Source organism: Anomaloglossus baeobatrachus, chromosome 6 (assembly GCF_048569485.1).
Source record: "Anomaloglossus baeobatrachus isolate aAnoBae1 chromosome 6, aAnoBae1.hap1, whole genome shotgun sequence".
Taxonomy (NCBI): domain Eukaryota; kingdom Metazoa; phylum Chordata; class Amphibia; order Anura; family Aromobatidae; genus Anomaloglossus; species Anomaloglossus baeobatrachus.
In genome coordinates, this window is record NC_134358.1 from 528,787,920 (window position 1) to 528,808,459 (window position 20,540).

Here is a 20,540-nt window from a genome sequence, read left to right on the forward strand (position 1 = left end):
GAGGGTGGCAGTTGTGTCACTTACTGCTTCTAGCACCATCCTCAAACAAAGCGTTATATGGGGCAGTGATAGAGGTAGTGAGTGACACCAGCACTCCACTAACCCCGGCCAATGTGTCCATCACGCCTCATCCAGGATCTAGGACATCCTTATGGGGCTGCGATGCAAGAAACTGGTAAGTATCTGCAGCTCTGCCCCTAGTAATGTGCTGGAGGGGTGATGGACACTAAGGGGTACTTTGCACTCTACGACATCACAGGTGTGATGTCGGTGGGGTCAAATCGAAAGTGACGCACATCCGGCGTCGCTGTCGACATCGGAGTATGTGAATCCTTTTTACTACGATTAACGAGCGCAAAAGCGTCGAAATCGTATGATCGGTGTAGCGTCGGCCATTTCCATAATTTCGGAAGGACCGATGTTACGATGTTGTTCCTCGTTCCTGCGGCAGCACACGTCGCTGTGTGTGAAGCCGCAGGAGCGAGGAACATCTCCTTACCTGTGTCCTGGCTGCAATGAGGAAGGAAGGAGGTGGGCGGGATGTTTACGTCCCGCTCATCTCCGCCCCCCTGCTTCTATTGGCCGCCTGCCGTGTGACGTCGCTGTGACGCCGCACAACCCGCCCCCTTAGGAAGGAGGCGGATCGCCGGCCAGAGCGACGTCGCAGGGCAGGTAAGTGCATGTGAAGCTGCCGTAGCCTATCACAAGATATCGCATGTATGACGGGGACGGGGACTATCACGCTCGGCATCGCTACCATCAGCTTGCGATGTCGTAGTGTGCAAAGTACCCCTAAGGGTAGTGACTGCAGCTCCAGCCTCCTGTGACGTCACATTTGAGACTTCTCTCAAATGAAACGACACAGGAAGTGCAGTAAAAAAAAAAACATTTTTAGGGATTAGATAGAGAGGGGAGAAGTGTAGGGAATTGTATAATAAAAATAATCACAAAAGTGGATAGGGGGTAAAGGTAGTTAGTTAGAAAATAAATTTTAGGTGTCGGACCACCCCCTTTAACTCCCCCAGAAACCCTATCTGGGAACCTTGTAGTGGAACGAATATCCAGCACGAATTGTAGCTATCAAAACAAGTAAAGGTTTTTACCTTTGCTCTACGGAAATGATAGACCACGAGCATGCTTATGAAGTTTAGCAGCATGCAGAAAGCCTGGAACGAGATGACAGCAATCCGCAGATACTTGTCCTCCTGCGCATAGCAGGGAGCATCAGCCGTACAGTATGAACAATCTTCCCTGCAGGGTAGACACTTATATTCCTCTTCAGATATTTCTCCTCTAGAAAACTGGTTCTCTTCACTCTCCCCTATAGGGATGAAAATAATTCATGTAAATAATATGCAAAAGAGTAAAAATAATTGAGGACATCTACAAAATGCAAGAAACAGAAAAAAACATTGATTTGGTCCAAACCAACTATTTGTTTAAAAAATGATGCATCTGCCTAAATGTGTTATATGGGCAACATATTAAAATATATGGACATTGTTTTTTTATTTCAATGGATATATTTTGGGTTAAAAAAACTAATTTTGACAGTTGGGTTTCATTAATGTATTACACAGATGGAATATATGTATTGGAGGCCACTTTGATCTATTGTAGTGCGCATGAGCGGGACCTCAATGCCGTAGGATGCGTCATGCACCCAGGCTTCAAAAGAAGGAGGACAAAGATGGCCAAAACAGGAGGTGTCGCACCCGGAGAACGGAAACACCCATTTGATCAGTCTGCACCGAACCGTCCCTTAGGTGAGTATTATAAAGTCATTTTTACATTCTACACAGTGGTCTGGGCTCTTATATACAGCATGTTAGAATCCTGTATATAAGAACCCACTGGTGGTGGCCGCAGCTTATAGTCACCAAATCTGGTGACAGGTTCCCTTTAAGGATACTGGTTGTCATGATTAAGGGCAGGAATCTGCCTGAAATGAATAGACTGGACTCAGTGTCCATGGATTGATTTTATCACCCATGTTTTGAAAATAAATACTATGCTATATTGAATCTCTACTGTCTTCCATATGATTCAACGGTGCTGGCCAGATTAAATGTCTTTCTATAGGGAGGCTAGCCTAACGATCATCTGATCGCTGCTTCTGAAACCCCTTGGCCAGCTGCACATTTTTCCTACAGTGGCCTCTGCAGGACACACGAGGTATTGCATGCATCTATCCAAGTGAGTTGTTCTAAAATCTCAATATGCAACCCTTCTAACATACCGGTATGTTTTGTTCCAGAGGAGACCTGTGCAGTGGATATGTAGGACCACTCATCTAGAGGCATTGCCATATGTATTATTAGGCTATGATCTTTGGTTTTTATCTCTATGATACCTATTACGCTTCTTAATCTGAATTCTTTAATTAGATTAGTAGCTATTTGTGCCTTAATACTATTCTTGATATGCTTTTGTAATTAATACAATGTAGGAAAAGTGATAAATATGAAGCTGCGATTAACAGCATTAACCTTTCCTAGACTCCACAGAACAATGGGAGGAACGCGCCTCGGATCTTTGAGTAAGGTCTTTATAGAACTGTCGTTGAGGAACCCGGGAATATTGCTGCGCTCCTTTCTATAATGCTCGCTTTATAGAAGTTATTATTGATGCATGGGAGCTACTATGAACTGTGACTTCTACTGTATTTAAAAAATCATTACTTCACTCGTCCTACAATAAACTTCATTGTCTCTAATGGGAGCCACGCTAATGGACAGCAGTGAAATTTATTGTTTGGTTACGAGACAACACCATCAGCATGTGAGCAAGGCACGGCCATTCTATTATCAATGCTTACATTAGAGAATAATGGTGCATGTGCCTAGGGACCTGGGGGTGCCATGGGTGAACTAGAAAGGCATTAGAAGGACATTGCACCTAGACTAGAACCAAGGTGCAGTACCAGGCATTGCCACTAGGAAGTGTGCTGAGCTGTTCCTAGTAATCACTGAGGGACCCAGTTTCAAGCCAAAGGTTTGGTGGAGTGTCATGTGATGTTTGGCTCTGCACACACCTGAAGGCACGGCGTCGTCAGACACTGTTCACACCACAGAGTCTGACAAGCAACCTGAGGTTTCTAGACTGTTCAACCAGAGCCGGGCATCTGCTGGTTCATGTTCACTGGTCGTAAGCTCTGCAAGAGTTAATTCCTGTAGATTTGTAAGCAGCACCTAAGAGCTCAGGTTGATAACTACCCCATTAATTGCTTCCTTCCAGTATGCGCCAATGATAGCTTCAGCATAAGCTCCAGCGAACCCGGTCTTGGTAGTTATCTTGTTAATGGTGATCCGTGTTGCGCTTTTGAGTGGTGTGAGCATTCCCCAGTTGTGCGTTACTTACTTCCCTTTTTCATTATTCCCCAGTACACATATTGTCTCCTGTGTGTTTGAGTGCTATGTGTACAAGTTTCCGTTCTCTCTTGTCTGTGTCTTTTTGTGGGGTCTTGTCTTTGTGGTTTCTGGCCCACCCCAAGGGTGGGGGAGAGGGGGAGTAAGATCAGGGCTCAGACAGGAGTTAGGGTCATGCTGGGTGCTCAGACCTGGCTACCATCAAGCCTACCTCTGAGATAAGGGACAACACAGGGTCTCAAGTCTGAGGGCCAGCCTAGGGGCCCCTGTCCTGTCATTACATAGCCCATGACATGGAGATGCAAATCAACCCTCTTTCCTTCATCAATGTGATATTGATGACTTATCATAGTCTTACAAAACATTCCAGTGTCCCAAAATTTGACAAAAGGGATATTTTGAAACTTTTTAACCCTTTAACACCCCCCTATAGCACTTTTTATTTTTAAAGTAGGAGGAACGTTGCAAAAGGGGCACAGCCAATATTCCTACGAAAAATTGTCTAACGCCAGGTACAAATTGTAACTAAAATCTAAGTCAGCTCCGAGTTGTTGTAGATTTCATTTATTGGCCAAAGATTTATTACTTTTAGTGCACCCTACTCCAATAGGCTCCTGGTTTTAGGCAAAAAACAACAGTCTTGATAAATTTCCATCATAGCTTTCTGTGATACAGGGAATATTTGGTGCCTTTCTTAAAAAATTGAATAATCAGTAGAGCAAATTCCAGCGGATGCCTCGAACTAAAAAAATATAAAACAAAATATTTTTATCAAATTTTAAAAATCCATTTAAATTTGTTTAGCCACAGCAAGAAGAAAAATCTGTGCAATCTAACAGTGACACGCGTTTCGGTGCTTTCTTAAAAAAACATATTTTTTTTGCGTTTCCCCCTAAATGTTAGGTTATTTTACTAACTGAGTTCATTTAATAGCATGAAAAATACTAAAATACACCAAAATAAATATATTCCAGGGTCCCAGTGAGAACCGTAGATGACAAAACAAAGGGCTAAACCTATTTAAGTGATTATATAATTATAAAGTTGCAGACCCCTAGGGATTTACTGTATAACCCTGACAAGGATAAAAAGGAGTCCTGCATTATTAATGACACTATTTTTTTTTCTTGCTCAACCAAAAGGCACTTACTTTGAAAGCCATTCTCTGAAAAGATGTCAGGAGGATGATAAAATCCAGGCTTGCAAATGCATTTGTAGGCTCCGAGAACAAATCCAAGGCCCTTAATTGGTATACACTGGAATAAAGAAAACAAGCAATGTAATGTATGTAGACTTGGAATGGCTTCAAAGAACAGCAGGTCAGCAATTTCTTACATATATACGGCTCATAGTCAACGTTTGACTGTTCAGTACAATATTGATAAGACTGACACGAGGCTAATTCAACTACAAATGCAAGTTATTTAATGACTATAGGCAAGGAATAAAGATAGTTATGCACACACAAAAATATAAACACAACACTTTTGCTTTTGCTCCCATTTTTCATGAGCTGAACTCAAAGATCTAAGACATTTTCTGTCAATTTTTCACCATATTCTCTAAAACTGTGTTAGTGAGCACTTCTCCTTTGCGGAGATAATCCATCCACCTCACAGGCGTGGCATATCAAGATGCTGATTAGACAGCATGATTATTGCACAGGTGTGCCTTAAGGCCCCGTCACACTAAGCAACATCGCTAGCAACATCGCTGGTAACGAACAACTTTTGTGACGTTGCTAGCGATGTTGCTGTGTGTGACATCCAGCAACAACCTGGCCCCTGCTGTGAGGTCGTTGGTTGTTGCTGAATGTCCTGGGCCATTTTTTAGTTGTTGCTGTCCTGCTGTGAAGCACAGATCGCTGTGTGTGACAGCGAGACAGCAACAACTAATGTGCAGTGAGCAGGGAGCCAGCTTCTGCTGAGGCTGGTAACTAATGTAAACATCGGGTAACCAAGAAGCCCTGTCCTTGGTTACCCGATATTTACCTTTGATACCAGCCTCCCCCGCTCTCACTGCCTGTGCTGCCGGCTCCTGCTCTGTGCACATGTAGCTAGCTGCACACATCAGGTAATTAACCCGATGTGTGCTGTAACTAGGAGAGCAAGGAGCCAGCACTAAGCAGTGTGCGCTGCTCCCTGCTCTGTGCACATTTAGCTGCAGCACACATCGGGTTAATTAACCTGATGTGTGCTGTAACTAGGAGACTGGGGGCTGGTCACTGGTTGCTGGTGAGCTCACCAGCAACTCGTGTAGCCACGCTCCAGCGATCCCTGCCAGGTCAGGTTGCTGGTGGGATCGCTGGAGCGTCGCAGTGTGACAGCTCACCAGCAACCTCCTAGCAACTTACCAGCGATCCCTATCGTTGTTGGGATCGCTGGTAAGTTGCTTAGTGTGACTGGACCTTTAGGCTGGCCACCATGATTATTGCACAGGTGTGCCTTAGGCTGGCCAACTTGATTATTGCCCAGATGTGACTTAGGCTGGCCAACGTGATTATTCTGTGCAATGTGAGGCTGGCCAACATGATTATTGCCCAGATGTGGCTTAGGCCGGCCAACATGATTATTGCACATGTGTGCCTTAGGCTGGCCAACATGATTATTGCACAGGTGTGACTTAGGCTGGCCAACATGATTATTGCCCAGATGTGACTTAGGCCAGCCAACATGATTATTGCACAGGTGTGCCTTAGGCTGGCCAACATGATTACTTCACAGGTGAGCCTTAGGCTGGCCAACATGATTATTGCACAGATGTGCCTTAGGCTGGCCAACATGATTATTGCACAGGTTTGACTTAGGCTGGCCAACATGATCATTTCCCAGATGTGCCTTAGGCTGGCCAACATGATTATTGCACAGGTGTGCCTTAGGCTGGCCAACATGATTATTGCACAGGTGTGACTTAGGCTGGCCAACATGATTATTGCACAGATGTGCCTTGGGCTGGCCAACATAATTATTGCACAGGTGTGCCTTAGGCTGGCCAATATGATTATTGCACAGGTGTGCCTTAGGCTGGCCAACATGATCATTGCACAGGTGTGCCTTAGGCTGGCCACAATAAAAGGCCACTCTAATGTTTTATCACACAGCACAAAACACACAAAAAACACAATAAAATACAATTACGGTAAGTTTGTGGATGTAATGTGGAAAAAATGTGGAAAAGTTCATATGGTATGAATAAGTTGGCAAGGCACTATATATATACTGTACATATATATATATATATATATATATATATATATATATACACACACACACACACACACACACACACACAACACTCACAGAAAGTTAGGGATATTTGACTTTCAGGTGAAATTTCAGGAGTATCCTAAAATGCCCTCTAACCTTTCCAGGTGACCCTAATGTGACCTTCTCTGAACTTTTGACGGCACACGTCCAACTGTTTTAGGACTTTTTGCTCAACTTGCTGTTCTCTAACAAGGAGCTTTATGGCAAAGTTCACACAAACAGGTGTTAGATCCATGAATCATCCAATAAATGTCAGGGTTCAATTAGAATTGGTGTTTGAACAGTCCTCCTCATCATGTTGTTCACATTTTGACATCATGAGACCAAGACAGCACCTAACAATTTATCAGCAGTACTGCGCCATTGCAGAGTGTCATCACCAGGTTGCAACAGAGATACAGAGAGACTGGAAGATTTCACAGAAAGGCAGAGAAGTGGACATCCTTTGGCCACAACTCACACTGATGACCACTTCATTGTGAACAATGCCCTGAAATAATCTCTCCAATAATATAGGTTGGCCGAGCTTCCACTATTCACTTATTCACAGCCTATGCCGGAATCTGTAGTACTTCAATATCAGAGTGTGCATTCGCTCACTTACAGGCTATGGCAGGACTTGTCGTATCTCAATATCACTTAATCCAGGTATCCCATCTACCACAGTGGGAGAAACAATGAAGAAATAAGAGATGTAGTTCCAGGAGGAACTTCAGAGGCTCAAGGGACCTGATTAATCATTGCAGGTTTTTGCTGTTTTGTGCCTTTTTTTGTTCAGCTTTACCTTTCTGCCTCTTTGCTGGGACATGTAGTACATCACTTCATTACTCTGCATTATTTTCTACGTTTTGCTGGAAACTCTAATTCTCCAATTAATAATTATTTTACATGTAAAGATTTATTTTATAAAAATGTGAAATATTGTACTTCTTGCAATCAGATTGTCAGACAATTGCCTCCTGCATGTTGTTACTGTTGGGAAGTAGAAGTCTGAGATTTACATTAATATTAGTCGCTAAAATGCTGCCAGGATCAATATTAAAGAAAGGATGTCAGGACTGAATACAGTCCAATTAACCCCTCCACCACCTGGTGATTTTCCATTTTTCATTTTTTCCTCCCCTTCTTCCAAGAGCCATAACTTTTTAATTTTTCCGTCAATATAACCATAAAAGGGCTTGTCTTTTGCAGGACGAGTTGTACTTTTGAATGACACCATTCATTCTGCCCCATATGTTACTGAAATACTGGGAAAAAAATTCGAAGTACGGTGAAATTGGCAAACAAAATGTAATTGCAATTGCACAATTGTTTTTTGGGTTTTTTATTTATCATGTATGATAAAACTGACCAGGCATTCTGATTCTCCGGGTCGGTACGAATTCGTAGATACCAAACATGTATAGGTTTAGTTTTATCTAAGTGGTGAAAAAAGTAGAAGTTTCTAAAAAAAAAAAAAAAAAAAATAGCGCTTTTGTTGCCATTTTCCGAGGCTCTTAGCGTTCTCATTTTTCGGGATCTGGTGCTCAGTGACGGCTTATTTATTGCCTCTTCAGCTGACGTTATTAATTATACCATTCTTCATAGATGTGATGTTTTGATCCCCTGTTATTGAACTTTAATGAAACGTTGTAGCAACTCCAAAAAACTTAATTTTGGCATTTGGAATTATTTTCTCACCACCTCATGTACCGATCAGATTAATTGATTTAATATTTTGATAGATCGGATATTTCTGAACACGGCAATACCAATTCTGAGTGTGTTATTTTTTTTTTTTAAATGTAGTTATGGGGCAAAAAGGGGGTGAATTGATCTTTTATTTTTTATATTTTTTTAAACACTTATTTTTAACATTTTTTATTGACTTCACAAGTTCCCTTAGGGGACTTTATAACTGCACTGTCAGATCGCTTCTCCTAATCAGAGCGGTGCTTCAGCATCAGTATCGCACTGATCAGTAGAAATGCGTGCTGCACTCTGCTTACATTTGCAGGAAGTGTATTATGACAGCAACAGGGGTCGTCATCTGATCCCGCGCTGTCATGACAACTAATTGGCGTCCTGTGATCACGTAATGGGACTCCAATGGTGGCGGGGAACAGAGTGATCCCTGTCGGAGAGAGTTAGATCGCCCTGTCAGAGTTTTACAGTGCAATCTAAGGTATTAACAGGCTCGGGTGGATCAGAGATCCACACATGCCTGTTAGCTGTACATGGATGTGATCAGATCAGCAGACATGTGAGGGAAGAGACATATAACCGTAGGTGACCTAGGACATATATAACCGGAGGGAGGCAACCTAGGACATATATAACTGGAGGGAAGCGACCTAAGGCATGGTTAAAGAACAAAGGCACAGACTTAAAATGCTACAGAAAAATCATCATTTTTATTTATAATAAATTACTAAACAATTGAAAACAAATATGCAGCTCAAGAGACAATTGCCATTAAAAATAAAGTTTTGTTAAGACAACTGGTTTGCCCTATAATGATATCACATAAGGATAAGCATATAATAATTCATAAGTCCTAATTGAGACCACCGTTGAAAACAGTGTTAATTTTTCTATGAATAGCTGCACAAAGTCAGGGGTTTTGTAGGATAGGTGTGAGAATAGTCAATTATACTAAACAGGTAATAATGATGATTGTTTTACCTACACATGAAAATGGTCATTAACTGAAACAGGAACAGCTGTGTAGGAAACCTAATGCTAGGTGAGGAACAGCCAAACTCTGCTACAAAGGTGAAGATGAGGAAGTTAGTTTAATGTCACAGATCATACACCGTGGGAGGACTGAGTTAAGCAACAAGATACAAAGTAGTTATAGTGCATCAGCAAGGTATCTCTCCATAGAAACATTTCAAAGCACACTGGGATTTTAAGAAGTGTTATTCAAGATCTTTGGAAGAAGCACCAAGAAATGGGCAACATTAAGAGCTTTAGACAAAAAGGTTATTGCAAAAGAATATAATAAATGTGCCATATGGGCATAAGCATAGTATAATACATAAATCCTAATTGTTGTATAAACAGGCAAGCAATTACATACAACTAATGCAAGCACATAAAGTGTTAGTGTTCCAATATGCCAAATCAGATATTAACAATGTCTTCAAGTAATGGAGATCGACAGCATGTAAACTAGGTGTTAGTGTGTAAACTGCAAGTGCTCTCTCTCTCTCTCTCTCTCTCTCTCTCTTTATATATATATATATATATATATATATATATATATATATATACATACATACTGACTATCTCAATACTTTTTCCATTAGCAAGGATCAAGGATAATCTTATCTATTTTGCACCTGAGGTTCTCATCTGCGCCTGAACCTCCACGCTCGTTTCGCATATACAGCCCCTCTGAGCCTCTGAGGAAGCTATTGTAAATAAGAGCTCTTTTGGTGTTTAAATAATATGCTACGGGAGTGTTTATTTCTAAACTAGTTGTGTGCTTATGCTATTGCAAAAGATAGTCATTTCTGAAACTATATTGGTATTGTGTCTACCAGGCTGCTGACTTTACAGACAAGAAGAAATTTAATTCAGCGTAAATTGAATATAAGTTATATCATTTTTTGGGAAGAAGTTGGCAACATATCCCGTTAGCAGTACAAGTTGGTCAGGTTTATTAAGTGGGAGGCCAGAGGAGGTTTTCAGTACTGTTTTAGTTCAGAAAGGGAATATTATTTTTTAAAGTGAATCAGTCAGTAGGATCAACCCCCCTAAGCCATCTATATGGGCATGTAGGTCATAGAAAGATGAATAAAATGTTACCTTGATATCTGCCATCTGATGTCTTATTCCAGAGAAATCCACATTTTTCTCAAGCTCTAAATAAGATCTATTGTCCAGACATAGCTCTCCCTGAGAATCTGTCACCAGAGCATATGCTAAATAAAAGGTGGTGTTATCAGTGTGAGACATGTACGTCAGAAGAACAGAAATAAAAATATGGATTTCTCTCAAATAAGATATCGTATCCTAGATATCAAGGTATCATTTTATTAAACTTTCTATGGCCTTCATAACAATAAAGACAACTTAGGAGGGCTGATCCTACTGACAGATTCCCTTTAAGGGACACAGGGACAGTGGGGGAACATTTATTGTGTGAAGGACACAAATGGGGTAAATAATTTAGGACAGAAAAGGGTCATATTTGCTGAAAAAGGTCAAGTCACGGTTCCGATGTGTGAAGCATCTTGTGCTCTGTGATGTTCTGTCATGCTCTTCATCAGAGCCGGTACTTGCTTGTTCCATCGAACAGAGCATTTTCCTGGTTGAGATGCTCTGCTGTTTGTCCTGAGCTCCTGTGAACAGTTGTTCCTCTGCATTGGGTCCTACGCTGGTGCTGGGAGGGGCTTTATGAAATGCTCCTCGTTCCGGGTAATTGCTCTGCTTCATTAGGGAGCATGCTCATCCAGAATGTCACCAGTTGTATTTCCTGGTTCCGCAGTAAGTGCTCTTGGCTCCAGTTTGTGTACAGTTATCTAATCTTGGCTTCTCGACCCTGGACTGCAGCTGACTTTGCTCGGCTCGGCCCCCCTGATTTTGTTGTTACCTTCTGGCCTCAGACCTCGGACCTCCTGACCACGTCTCCTCCAGCTCCCCATATCCTATATATACTCTCCCGAAATCCTGACCCTCGGCCTGTATCTTGATATCGTCCCTGCCTGCTCCCTGTGTCCTGTTGTGGCCTCCTGGTTCTTGATCCCAGTTTGTTTGACTACCTCTCTGTTCACACTGCACACAAGTAGTATCTAGCACCACCTAGTGACTAGTATCACACTAACACCACATAGTGTTGAGCATCACAAGTCAGATAATTACTATCTAGGGTAAAAAAGGAGCATATAATTTGCAGTAGGCAATATACATGCACGAGACCTTATGAGTGGGACTACTACTGTGTGGCATCTAAAGGGGGCACTATTACTATTTGTAGGTGAGTCGCCCACCACAGCACTGCAGCGGTCACCTTCGGGACACTGCGGGGACCTCTCTTTAGGGACCCCCCTGGCAACAGGTATGTCAGGTTCACGTTCATAGGAGTCATGGCGCCACTCTCGGTTTGCGGTCAGGGTAGTGACCACCACTGCAGTTTAACGAGCGTCTGAGGCTGATGGTGTCTGCAGTCTGGTGGTATGGCCTCCCGAGAGTGAGGCTGGACCAAGGGGCTCGGGTGTATGTGCGTAGAACTACAGGTCGCAGAATAACTCAGTCTCAGTTCAGAAATGTCTTTCAACTTGTTTACTCACTTTTAGTCGGTTGGTGAGATACCCGGGCGATGCTGAGATTATACCAAGTGGAACCAGGAATTCCTGCAGGCCGTTCTGAGGGTAGCTAATAACTCGCCTTCCTTGCACTTCTTTTGGTTCGGATAACCCCTGGCTTGCAGTATCGTGGGATTCATCCAGGGAAGTCGCTACTGCCTTTGCTCCCCTTTCTGGCGCGTTTGCCGGCAGCGTGGACCAGGTGAGATGGCTTCTGGCCCTATCTCCTTATGGGTCCCCCTGTTGCTGCTGAGGCTCGAGCTCTGTATCTTTGGTGAGGAACCTCTAGTCCCCTCACCTGCAGGTTTAGCAGATCAGTAGATGGATGTCTGGCTCTAGGGACCTGTTCCCTGTGCGTGCTGAGTAACCAGCAGTCCCTGTACTCGACTGCCTCTCTTCAGGTGTCTTTCAGGCTGACTTTCTGGTCACTGTACTCCCCCGCTAACAGCTACCACACATGCAGGGTCTGATTAGCGTGGCTGTACATCTGCCTCTTTCAGCAACTTCTGGACACTGCTCCAGACTGGCTCGCTTCTCCTACTGTCCTTGCAGCCTCTGCAACTTAGCTTCCAGCCCCTCCCCTACACCCCTTGCTGAGAATTGAAAGTTAACCTCTTCAGATTTTACTCAAGGGTCCCCTCTAAAGGTGTGGGAGACCTGGTCACTATGTGTCTGTGTGTACACAACTCATTCTGGCCTTTTGGAATTACCTGCAAGCACTGTCCCAGCTTGGGTGCAGTACTCTGTGGTGCCTGACCAGGTCAGGGGCACCACATAGGCACTGGGATGTGAGAGCATTCAAATATTGTATATGGCCAACCATGTAATATACAGTCATATGAAAAAGTTTGGGCATCCATATTAATGTTAACCTTTTTTCTTTATAACAATTTGGGTTTTTGCAACAGCTATTTCAGTTTCATATATCTAATAACTGATGGACTGAGTAATATTTCTGGATTGAAATGAGGTTTATTGTACTAACAGAAAATGTGCAGTCCGCATTTAAACAAAATTTGACCGGTGCAAAAGTATGGGCACCCTTATCAATTTCTTGATTTGAACACTCCTAACTACTTTTTACTGACTTACTAAAGCACTAAATTGGTTTTGTAACCTCATTGAGCTTTGAACTTCATAGGCAGGTGTATCCAATCATGAGAATAGGTATTTAAGGTGGCCACTTGCAAGTTGTTCTCCTATTTGAATCTCCTATGAAGAGTGGCATCATGGGCTCCTCAAAACAATGCTCAAATGATCTGAAAACAAAGATTATTCAACATAGTTGTTCAGGGGAAGGATACAAAAAGTTGTCTCAGAGATTTAAACTGTCAGTTTCCACTGTGAGGAACATAGCAAGGAAATGGAAGAACACAGGTACAGTTCTTGTTAAGCCCAGAAGTGGCAGGCCAAGAAAAATATTAGAAAGACAGAGAAGAAGAATGGTGAGAACAGTCAAGGATAATCCACAGACCACCTCCAAAGACCTGCAGCATCATCTTGCTGCAGATGGTGTCAATGTGCATCGGTCAACACAAGGAGAAGCTGTATGGGAGAGTGATGCGAAAGAAGCCATTTCTGCAAGCATGCCACAAACAGAGTCACCTGAGGTATGCAAAAGCACATTTGGACAAGCCAGTTACATTTTGGAAGAAGGTCCTGTGGACTGATGAAACAAAGATTGAGTTGTTTGGTCATACAAAAAGGCGTTATGCATGGAGGCAAAAAAACACGGCATTCCAAGAAAAGCACTTGCTACCCACAGTAAAATTTGGTGGAGGTTCCATCATGCTTTGGGGCTGTGTGGCCAATGCCGGCACAGAGAATCTTGTTAAAGTTGAGGGTCGCATGGATTCAACTCAGTATCAGCAGATTCTTGACAATAATGGGCAAGAATCAGTCATGAAGTTGAAGTTACGCAGGGGATGGATATTTCAGCAAGACAATGATCCAAAACAATGCTCCAAATCTACTCAGGCATTCATGCAGAGGAACAATTACAATGTTCTGGAATGGCCATCCCAGTCCCCAGACCTGAATATCATTGAAAATCTGTGGGATGATGTGAAGCGGCTGTCCATGCTTGGCGACCATCAAACTTAACTGAACTGAAATTGTTTTGTAAACAGGAATGGTCAAATATACCTTCATCCAGGATCCAGGAACTCATTAAAAGCTACAGGAAGCGACTAGAGGCTGTGATTTTTGCAAAAGGAGGATCTACAAAATATTAATGTCACTTTTATGTTGACGTGCCCATACTTTTGCACCGGTCAAATTTTGTTTAAATGTGGATTGCACATTTTCTGTTAGTACAATAAACCTCATTTCAATCCAGAAATATTACTGAGTCCATCAGTTATTAGATATAGGAAACTGAAATAGCTGTTGCAAAAACCCAAATTGTTATAAAGAAAAAAGGTTAACATTATTAGGGGTGCCCAAACTTTTTCATATGACTGTATGTATTGGTCTGCTAAGACGAGAGCGCCTCTTTTGTATGTCACTATATTCTGGCTTAAGGGAATGACCTGAAAGGAGAACGCACCACACCGACAGCCATCTGCAATTTTAAGGTTTATGGAAATTGTCTTAAGCCGATATCTCCATGTAAAGTGATGACACAGCACAAGCGTGATAATAATATCTTGTATGCAGGTGATTCCATGTAATTAGTTTCCATCAGTTACAGAAGTGGCTTAAACTATGAGCTTTACTTACTATATATTATATAAAGAAGATAAATGTAAATGAGGAACATCTACTTATTGACTATAATGAAGGGAACATTGATCACTAAGACGGAAACACTGATCTATCACAACTGTTAGACTTTATGTCCAATATAATGAGTTAATAATAAGTAATGAACACCAATGGCACAACAACAAATATTTTCTTCTGAACAGGATGATCAATATTTGCTACAATTCTGCCTAAACTAATGAATGCATTAATCACTTGCAAAAATGAAAATAACTGGCCAGGATTTGGGCGCCACGGTTCCCATGGATATACTAATTATTTGGCGAGCCAGCCAGGAATCATTACATATCATTAGGAGTAGAACTGAAAATTAGAGGTCTATGAACAATATACAGACTGAATGCAAGATAATTGGCAGAATGTAACATGAAGACATCAACAGTAAATACTTTATATATCTATCATGAAGCTTCCAGCACAATTAGAGATGCATATTAAAATATACAGAAAAATATACATGTGGATCTAGGATTATTTGCTTACACTAAATTTCTACCCTTGAACACCCATTAAAGAAGCCTTTTGCCTGGTTTTGTACTCACATCAGCTGAAAATGAGCATCCTCAGTCAGTCATTGCAAAGGCCAGTGTCACATGTATAGGGACAGGCTCAGGGCTTACCATCTGCAAGCATGCCCTTTAATTATAGTTTTCCCTTCGGGCACCTCTTCTGGTGCAGCACCAGACTTGCTCAGCTGGCAGCAGTTAATCACTTCCCAGCCTCGATATAAGCCCTCTGCTTCCTGGACTTGTTGCTGGTTATTCTATTCAGTTAGGAGCTAGCCTGGGAGCAGAGGACATAACCACCATGTGACCACCACTGCTGTTGCTGTCTTTTGTAGTTTGTGCAAGTGTTTTTGTACATCATCCATTCCCTTGTTATCCCTTCCCGTATATCCTTGGTTGTTCCTGGTGTAGGTTTTAGGTATGTATGAGGTTTTATTTGACATCTGTTTTTCATTGTTGGTGAGGTTTTTGAGATCTCCGTCCTAGTCGGTCTCCTGGATGGTGTGGGAGGTGGGGACTTTGTCATCAGGGCTAGGACAGGAGGCAGGGCTAGGTTGGGGTGCCCAGACCTCACTACCTTTAAGGATACCTATGGGTGTGAGGGTGAGCTCAGGGACCCCAGTCTAACGGTCTGCATAGGGTTTCTTGTTTCCCCTGGCCATCTGTTACACACTTGTCTCTCACAACTATCAGATGTTGGGTTGCAAAATAATTAGAGAAAACAAATGGTGAAACAGACCAAAGTCAAAACTAAAGTTGGAGTCTGTAGGTTAAAGGTTATTCCCATAATAACAATACTTTTTACAAAATGCAGTAGCTCCATGACTATTGTTGTCATACAGTACAAGTCCAAAGTAGTTTCTTGCAAGGGCAAAGGTCAAAGAACACCCACGCATGCACACTATAATACTTTGATCTGCCTTCAGCAGTGCAGAGAGAAGTGCACATGAGCGCAATGATGGATTCTGTAAGCATGATGTTGTGTAACACCCATACCGGCCTCCTCGCTCTGTCCTGCCTCCCTCCTCCAGCGGGCACGCCAGCTCTTACCTTCCCAGTCACCAAGTGGTTGCTACCCCAACCCTTGTCCATACTGCTGCCTTCTAGGGTCTGCACATGCCGCACAGGCCTCCTGGGAATGGCCGTAGGGTGTACACCAGACACACCCCTCTTTTTTAAGAGCCAGTATGCCCTGACCTGGAAGTGCCTCTCAGCTTGGATGAGAGGCTTCAGATATTTAAGGCACCTTTCCCTTAAGAGAGGTGCCTGAGCAATGTGTTCTATACATTGCTAGTTCTCAGATCCTTTGTGCTACTGCTATCATTGTTTGGAATGCTGTTACTGATTCGTATCTGTGTTTCAGTGTATTACAAGTCTGCGGCTGCAACTATCCACACCAGTTGCCTACCACGATATTTGCTGCGTCAAGTATCCACGCCGGCTGCCTACTACAATATCCAATGCTGCAAGTATCCCCATCGGCTACTGCTGCCACATCCATCCATTCAAATCCATGACACTGGCTGCTCTTACTGTTTCTACAACCAGAGACTGTATTGTATCCGTGTTGTCAGCTGCTGAGGTACTCTTAATCCCCTGGGGCTGCCCTCTGTCAGCTGCCTACCAGCGTTTATGCCTATCACCATTTTCGGTGGCTTTAGTGAAGACTTAGCAGCCGATCCAGTTCACTCCTCTAGGCCAGTGATCGGTACCTTTAGTCCCATTAACCCCGTGCTCGCCCTGTGAGCATAACACATAGGACACGTCATCTACACGGAGCTGGGAAGGAGGACGGCAATCACAAGAAGATAGGAGGCGCCGGACTGAGACAAGTGACGTCCATTGGACCCAACCGCCCCGCAGTTGAGTATAATAAAAGCTGTTTTTTAGATATACATTATACAGAGTGGCCTGGGCTCTTATATAAAGTATTCTAGAATGCTATATATAAGAGATGGTGGTGGTCGCAGCTTATAGGGGACAAATATGGTGACAGGTTCCCTTTAACAGCAAATATTTACACAGAATATATCATCCGAAAAGTTCATATTGGTTCGGATTTGCCCCAGATTTTTTTTTTTTACTATTTAACATTCCTCACTAAATGTCCTTGCAAACAGATATTGCTCCGAGCTTGTCGTAATTTACACTCTTCCATGTATAATGTATAATTGGCCCTACAGTAATATGGATGTATAATTTAGTCTGTACAGTGATATACTATATAAAATTCGATTCCGCTCTGGCCATTTATGGAGAGGAATTATTATGTTTCATGTTCCAAATCAATTTACTTGTTCCTTGTACATGTGAACACAGTCTGATGAGGCAATACTTATCTCCACAACCCCACCGGTTCAGCCAACTGGCTGCTCAGTGGAAAGTGGAGCGGGTGTAGATAACAAGGCAGGGAGCGGAGAAGAATTCTCACTGTTGCTATATATAGCTTTGCTGACGTTGGTGCTCCTGGGCCCGGTGGACTTAAGCAGCCTGGTTAATACATTTTTTAGAAATTGCATTTAGTAACACCGGATAGACTCTCCCAGGCTTCCCACGTCTTGGTTATTATCAGTTATGCTGTAAGGCTTCGGGATCTTACCGAGTATTGTATTAAAGTCTTATTTTTATGACAGTTTTTACTAGTAGATACTGTAAACTTAAAAGGGTTGAGTGCAGCAATGGCTATAAAATAAAAATAAAATATGCCCACATGCCCCGGTAGTCCGGACAAGCACCTGAGCTTGTAACCAAACTCTGATCGCAGTGGCCAAGTGCCACATCACGTTTTGCCAAGAAAGTACAGTACATAACAGGAAGATGTTGGCCATTGACTAGCATGTTGGTGTCACAAGTGCATCACGGCCTGATGTGATCTCGGGACAATCTGGGATCAGAAGGTCACAGCGTCTTGTGGATCACAGATCCGCTTTAGTGCCCGCTCTAAATTAACCCTGCGTTGGAGCAAATTTCATTCCATCTGGCACTGAAAGAGTTAAGATTTTTTTCTATCCTGCAGTGATGTAACAGGTAGTTGTAACCTTAAGTGTCACGCACGGAGTAGAATATGTCTATATATAATACGTGACACCCGCGATCAGACCAACAGGTGGCTGACGCACTACCCATAGACATCACAAGAAGGGGGAAAAACCGGGGTTACAACGGAGGTCCCTGCCGCTAGGGAGAGGGGTGAGGGGGCACCTGCTGCACTCAGCTCAAGCTGACTCCTGAGCTCCCTAATGTCCCTATGCAGGTTCTTTCAACCTGTTTGTGAGCAGGATACCGGGGTCCCTCAGCTGGCCCTAAACTCACCCTGTCTAGTGAGTAGGCCGGTGAGTACACTAGACTCACCACTCAACTAATAAACATGGAGGGAAAGGAAAGACTGACAGGGGAATAAACTGAAGGATACAAAACACCAAACTTCACTGTAGCAGACGGACTCAATAGTAGCAGGTGGATGGGCACAGGAGAATACCTCAGCAGCTCCTTCCACCAGGCTGGCCAAAGTAGAAATGGATTCTAAAAGCAGCAGGGTCTACTGGGAAGGCTCCAATATTTAACCTAAATGGGAATGGGCCCAAAGCAACAACAGCTGACCTGCCTTTCTCAGAGCTGCTGGCAGCAAAACTGAAATTAACTCATGAGATGCCAAAGGAAAGTAAACCTCATTTAAATGAGGAGACTAGATGGAGATGGGAAGCTCCAGTCCTAAGGCTCAGCTGCAGCCACTCCCTCCTGCTATAATTATCCGCTCCTCACTTCTCCTTATGTCAGCTATAACTGAAATCTATTCTGACCATGTTGAAGGAGCTAATTGCTGCATAGCTGTGGTGTTGTTTCTATTGCAGCTGCGAAGCTCCTTACTGAAGAAACCTAGGAGTGCTTGTTGTTGTCTTTCTTCACCCATTTGTCTCACCTACCTCATATTGTCTTATTGTAGTAGCGAGACTAGCTTCTCGCTGGCCTTCACCAGCCAGGCTGAGTGTAGGGTCAGCAAGGGCCAAGGCACGTGATCGGCGCACAGGGAAAAAGACCTGCCTAGAGGCATTCAGGAGTGCAGGGATCAGCCGCAGGTGAGTGCTATGAGGTGACCCTGCTCCCCTCTCACTAGCGCCAGGGCCCACCATTGTATTGTTTTCCTCGTGTACCCTGTGTGTTGCGTTGCTCAGCGGTCCTCCCCTCTCCCGGCGTGACACTACACAACAAGATAAGGCCAAGAAGGTAGATAGCTTGTGTGGTCGCCATTCCTTCCCGCACGAGCTATCCACCTTCTTAGCCTCATTATAGGTGAGCCTTCAGTTTATATTATGCTAATATTCTGTTGATATCTTGAAATATCACATTCCACCTCTTTATTCTTTATAGTGGGTTCACCTAGTGGTCTAATATTCTGGTTTGCTTGTATGTTGCAAATGTATGTTCAGCTCGATATGTAATATGTTATCTGCTGGAATGTGCGCCCCCTATATGTTTGTCTGTGTAATACACCCTCACCTGTGTAATTACTAATTAAGATTTTTCACTGCTTTGCTTTATGGGCGTTTGATCGCAATTTTTACCTTTTTCTCCTACAGTATGTATCATGCGATTGTGCCTAGTCCTAATACCGGCTGCATTTTTATCTTAATTTTGTTTTATATTAGGTATTATCATAATGACATACATAGGCAACAACGCAATTGGCTTTGCTGGATTTTTGCTTAGAGCTAAACTAGAAGACAACATAAAAATATATAAACCACCGCACTACAAGATACCATAAAGATACTTCAAGAAGAACTATAAAGATGTGGTCAACTTATTATAAAAAATGATGGAGAATAGTGTGTCGGAGGTACATAGTACCGTAGTTGCTAGTACAAATAGCAGAAAAACACAAACAATAATAATACACATGTCATAAAGGCCAAATATAATATCAGGAATACATGATGCAAAAAAAGTCAACTAGGCTGATAAAACAGTAAAAGAACTAAAGAGCAAGTGACCTAAAAATGTGGTTGTATAAGCAAAAGGATATCAGCGAGCTTGTAGAAATGCCAAATGTAAACAAGAGGACAAAGAGTACTTTGTGCAAAAACAATACAACTTTATGTAAGAAATCACACACAGGTATGGATAAAAAGATTGATGTAAAAACAATCTCACATAATGGAGAAACAGGGGGGGAGCTGAGGCCATATATGTTAGGAATTAATGGCATCCAAGGTATAGTAAATACAAAAGGTAATCAATGTACATGTGCAATACCACAAAAATTCATTATATGAAAGAGTTATAAAGGCACCCAGGCCATACAAAACTCAAGAAAGCCATAGTTACCTAAGGTGCAAGTGCAGG

General features: G+C 42.7%; 1 protein-coding gene across 2 annotated transcripts in view; it reads right to left on the reverse strand.

Annotated features, from left to right (window-relative positions):
* Positions 1-20,540, reverse strand: part of GPR158 (G protein-coupled receptor 158) — a 313,324-nt gene that overhangs the window by 176,424 nt on the left and 116,360 nt on the right. For both annotated transcript variants that reach the window (XM_075315542.1, XM_075315543.1), the window contains 2 exons: positions 4,519-4,624; positions 1,104-1,321 (listed from right to left, as the gene is read on the reverse strand). In XM_075315542.1, coding sequence (XP_075171657.1) covers positions 1,104-1,321; positions 4,519-4,624 — 324 coding nt within the window. The remainder of the gene's footprint in view (positions 1-1,103; positions 1,322-4,518; positions 4,625-20,540) is intronic.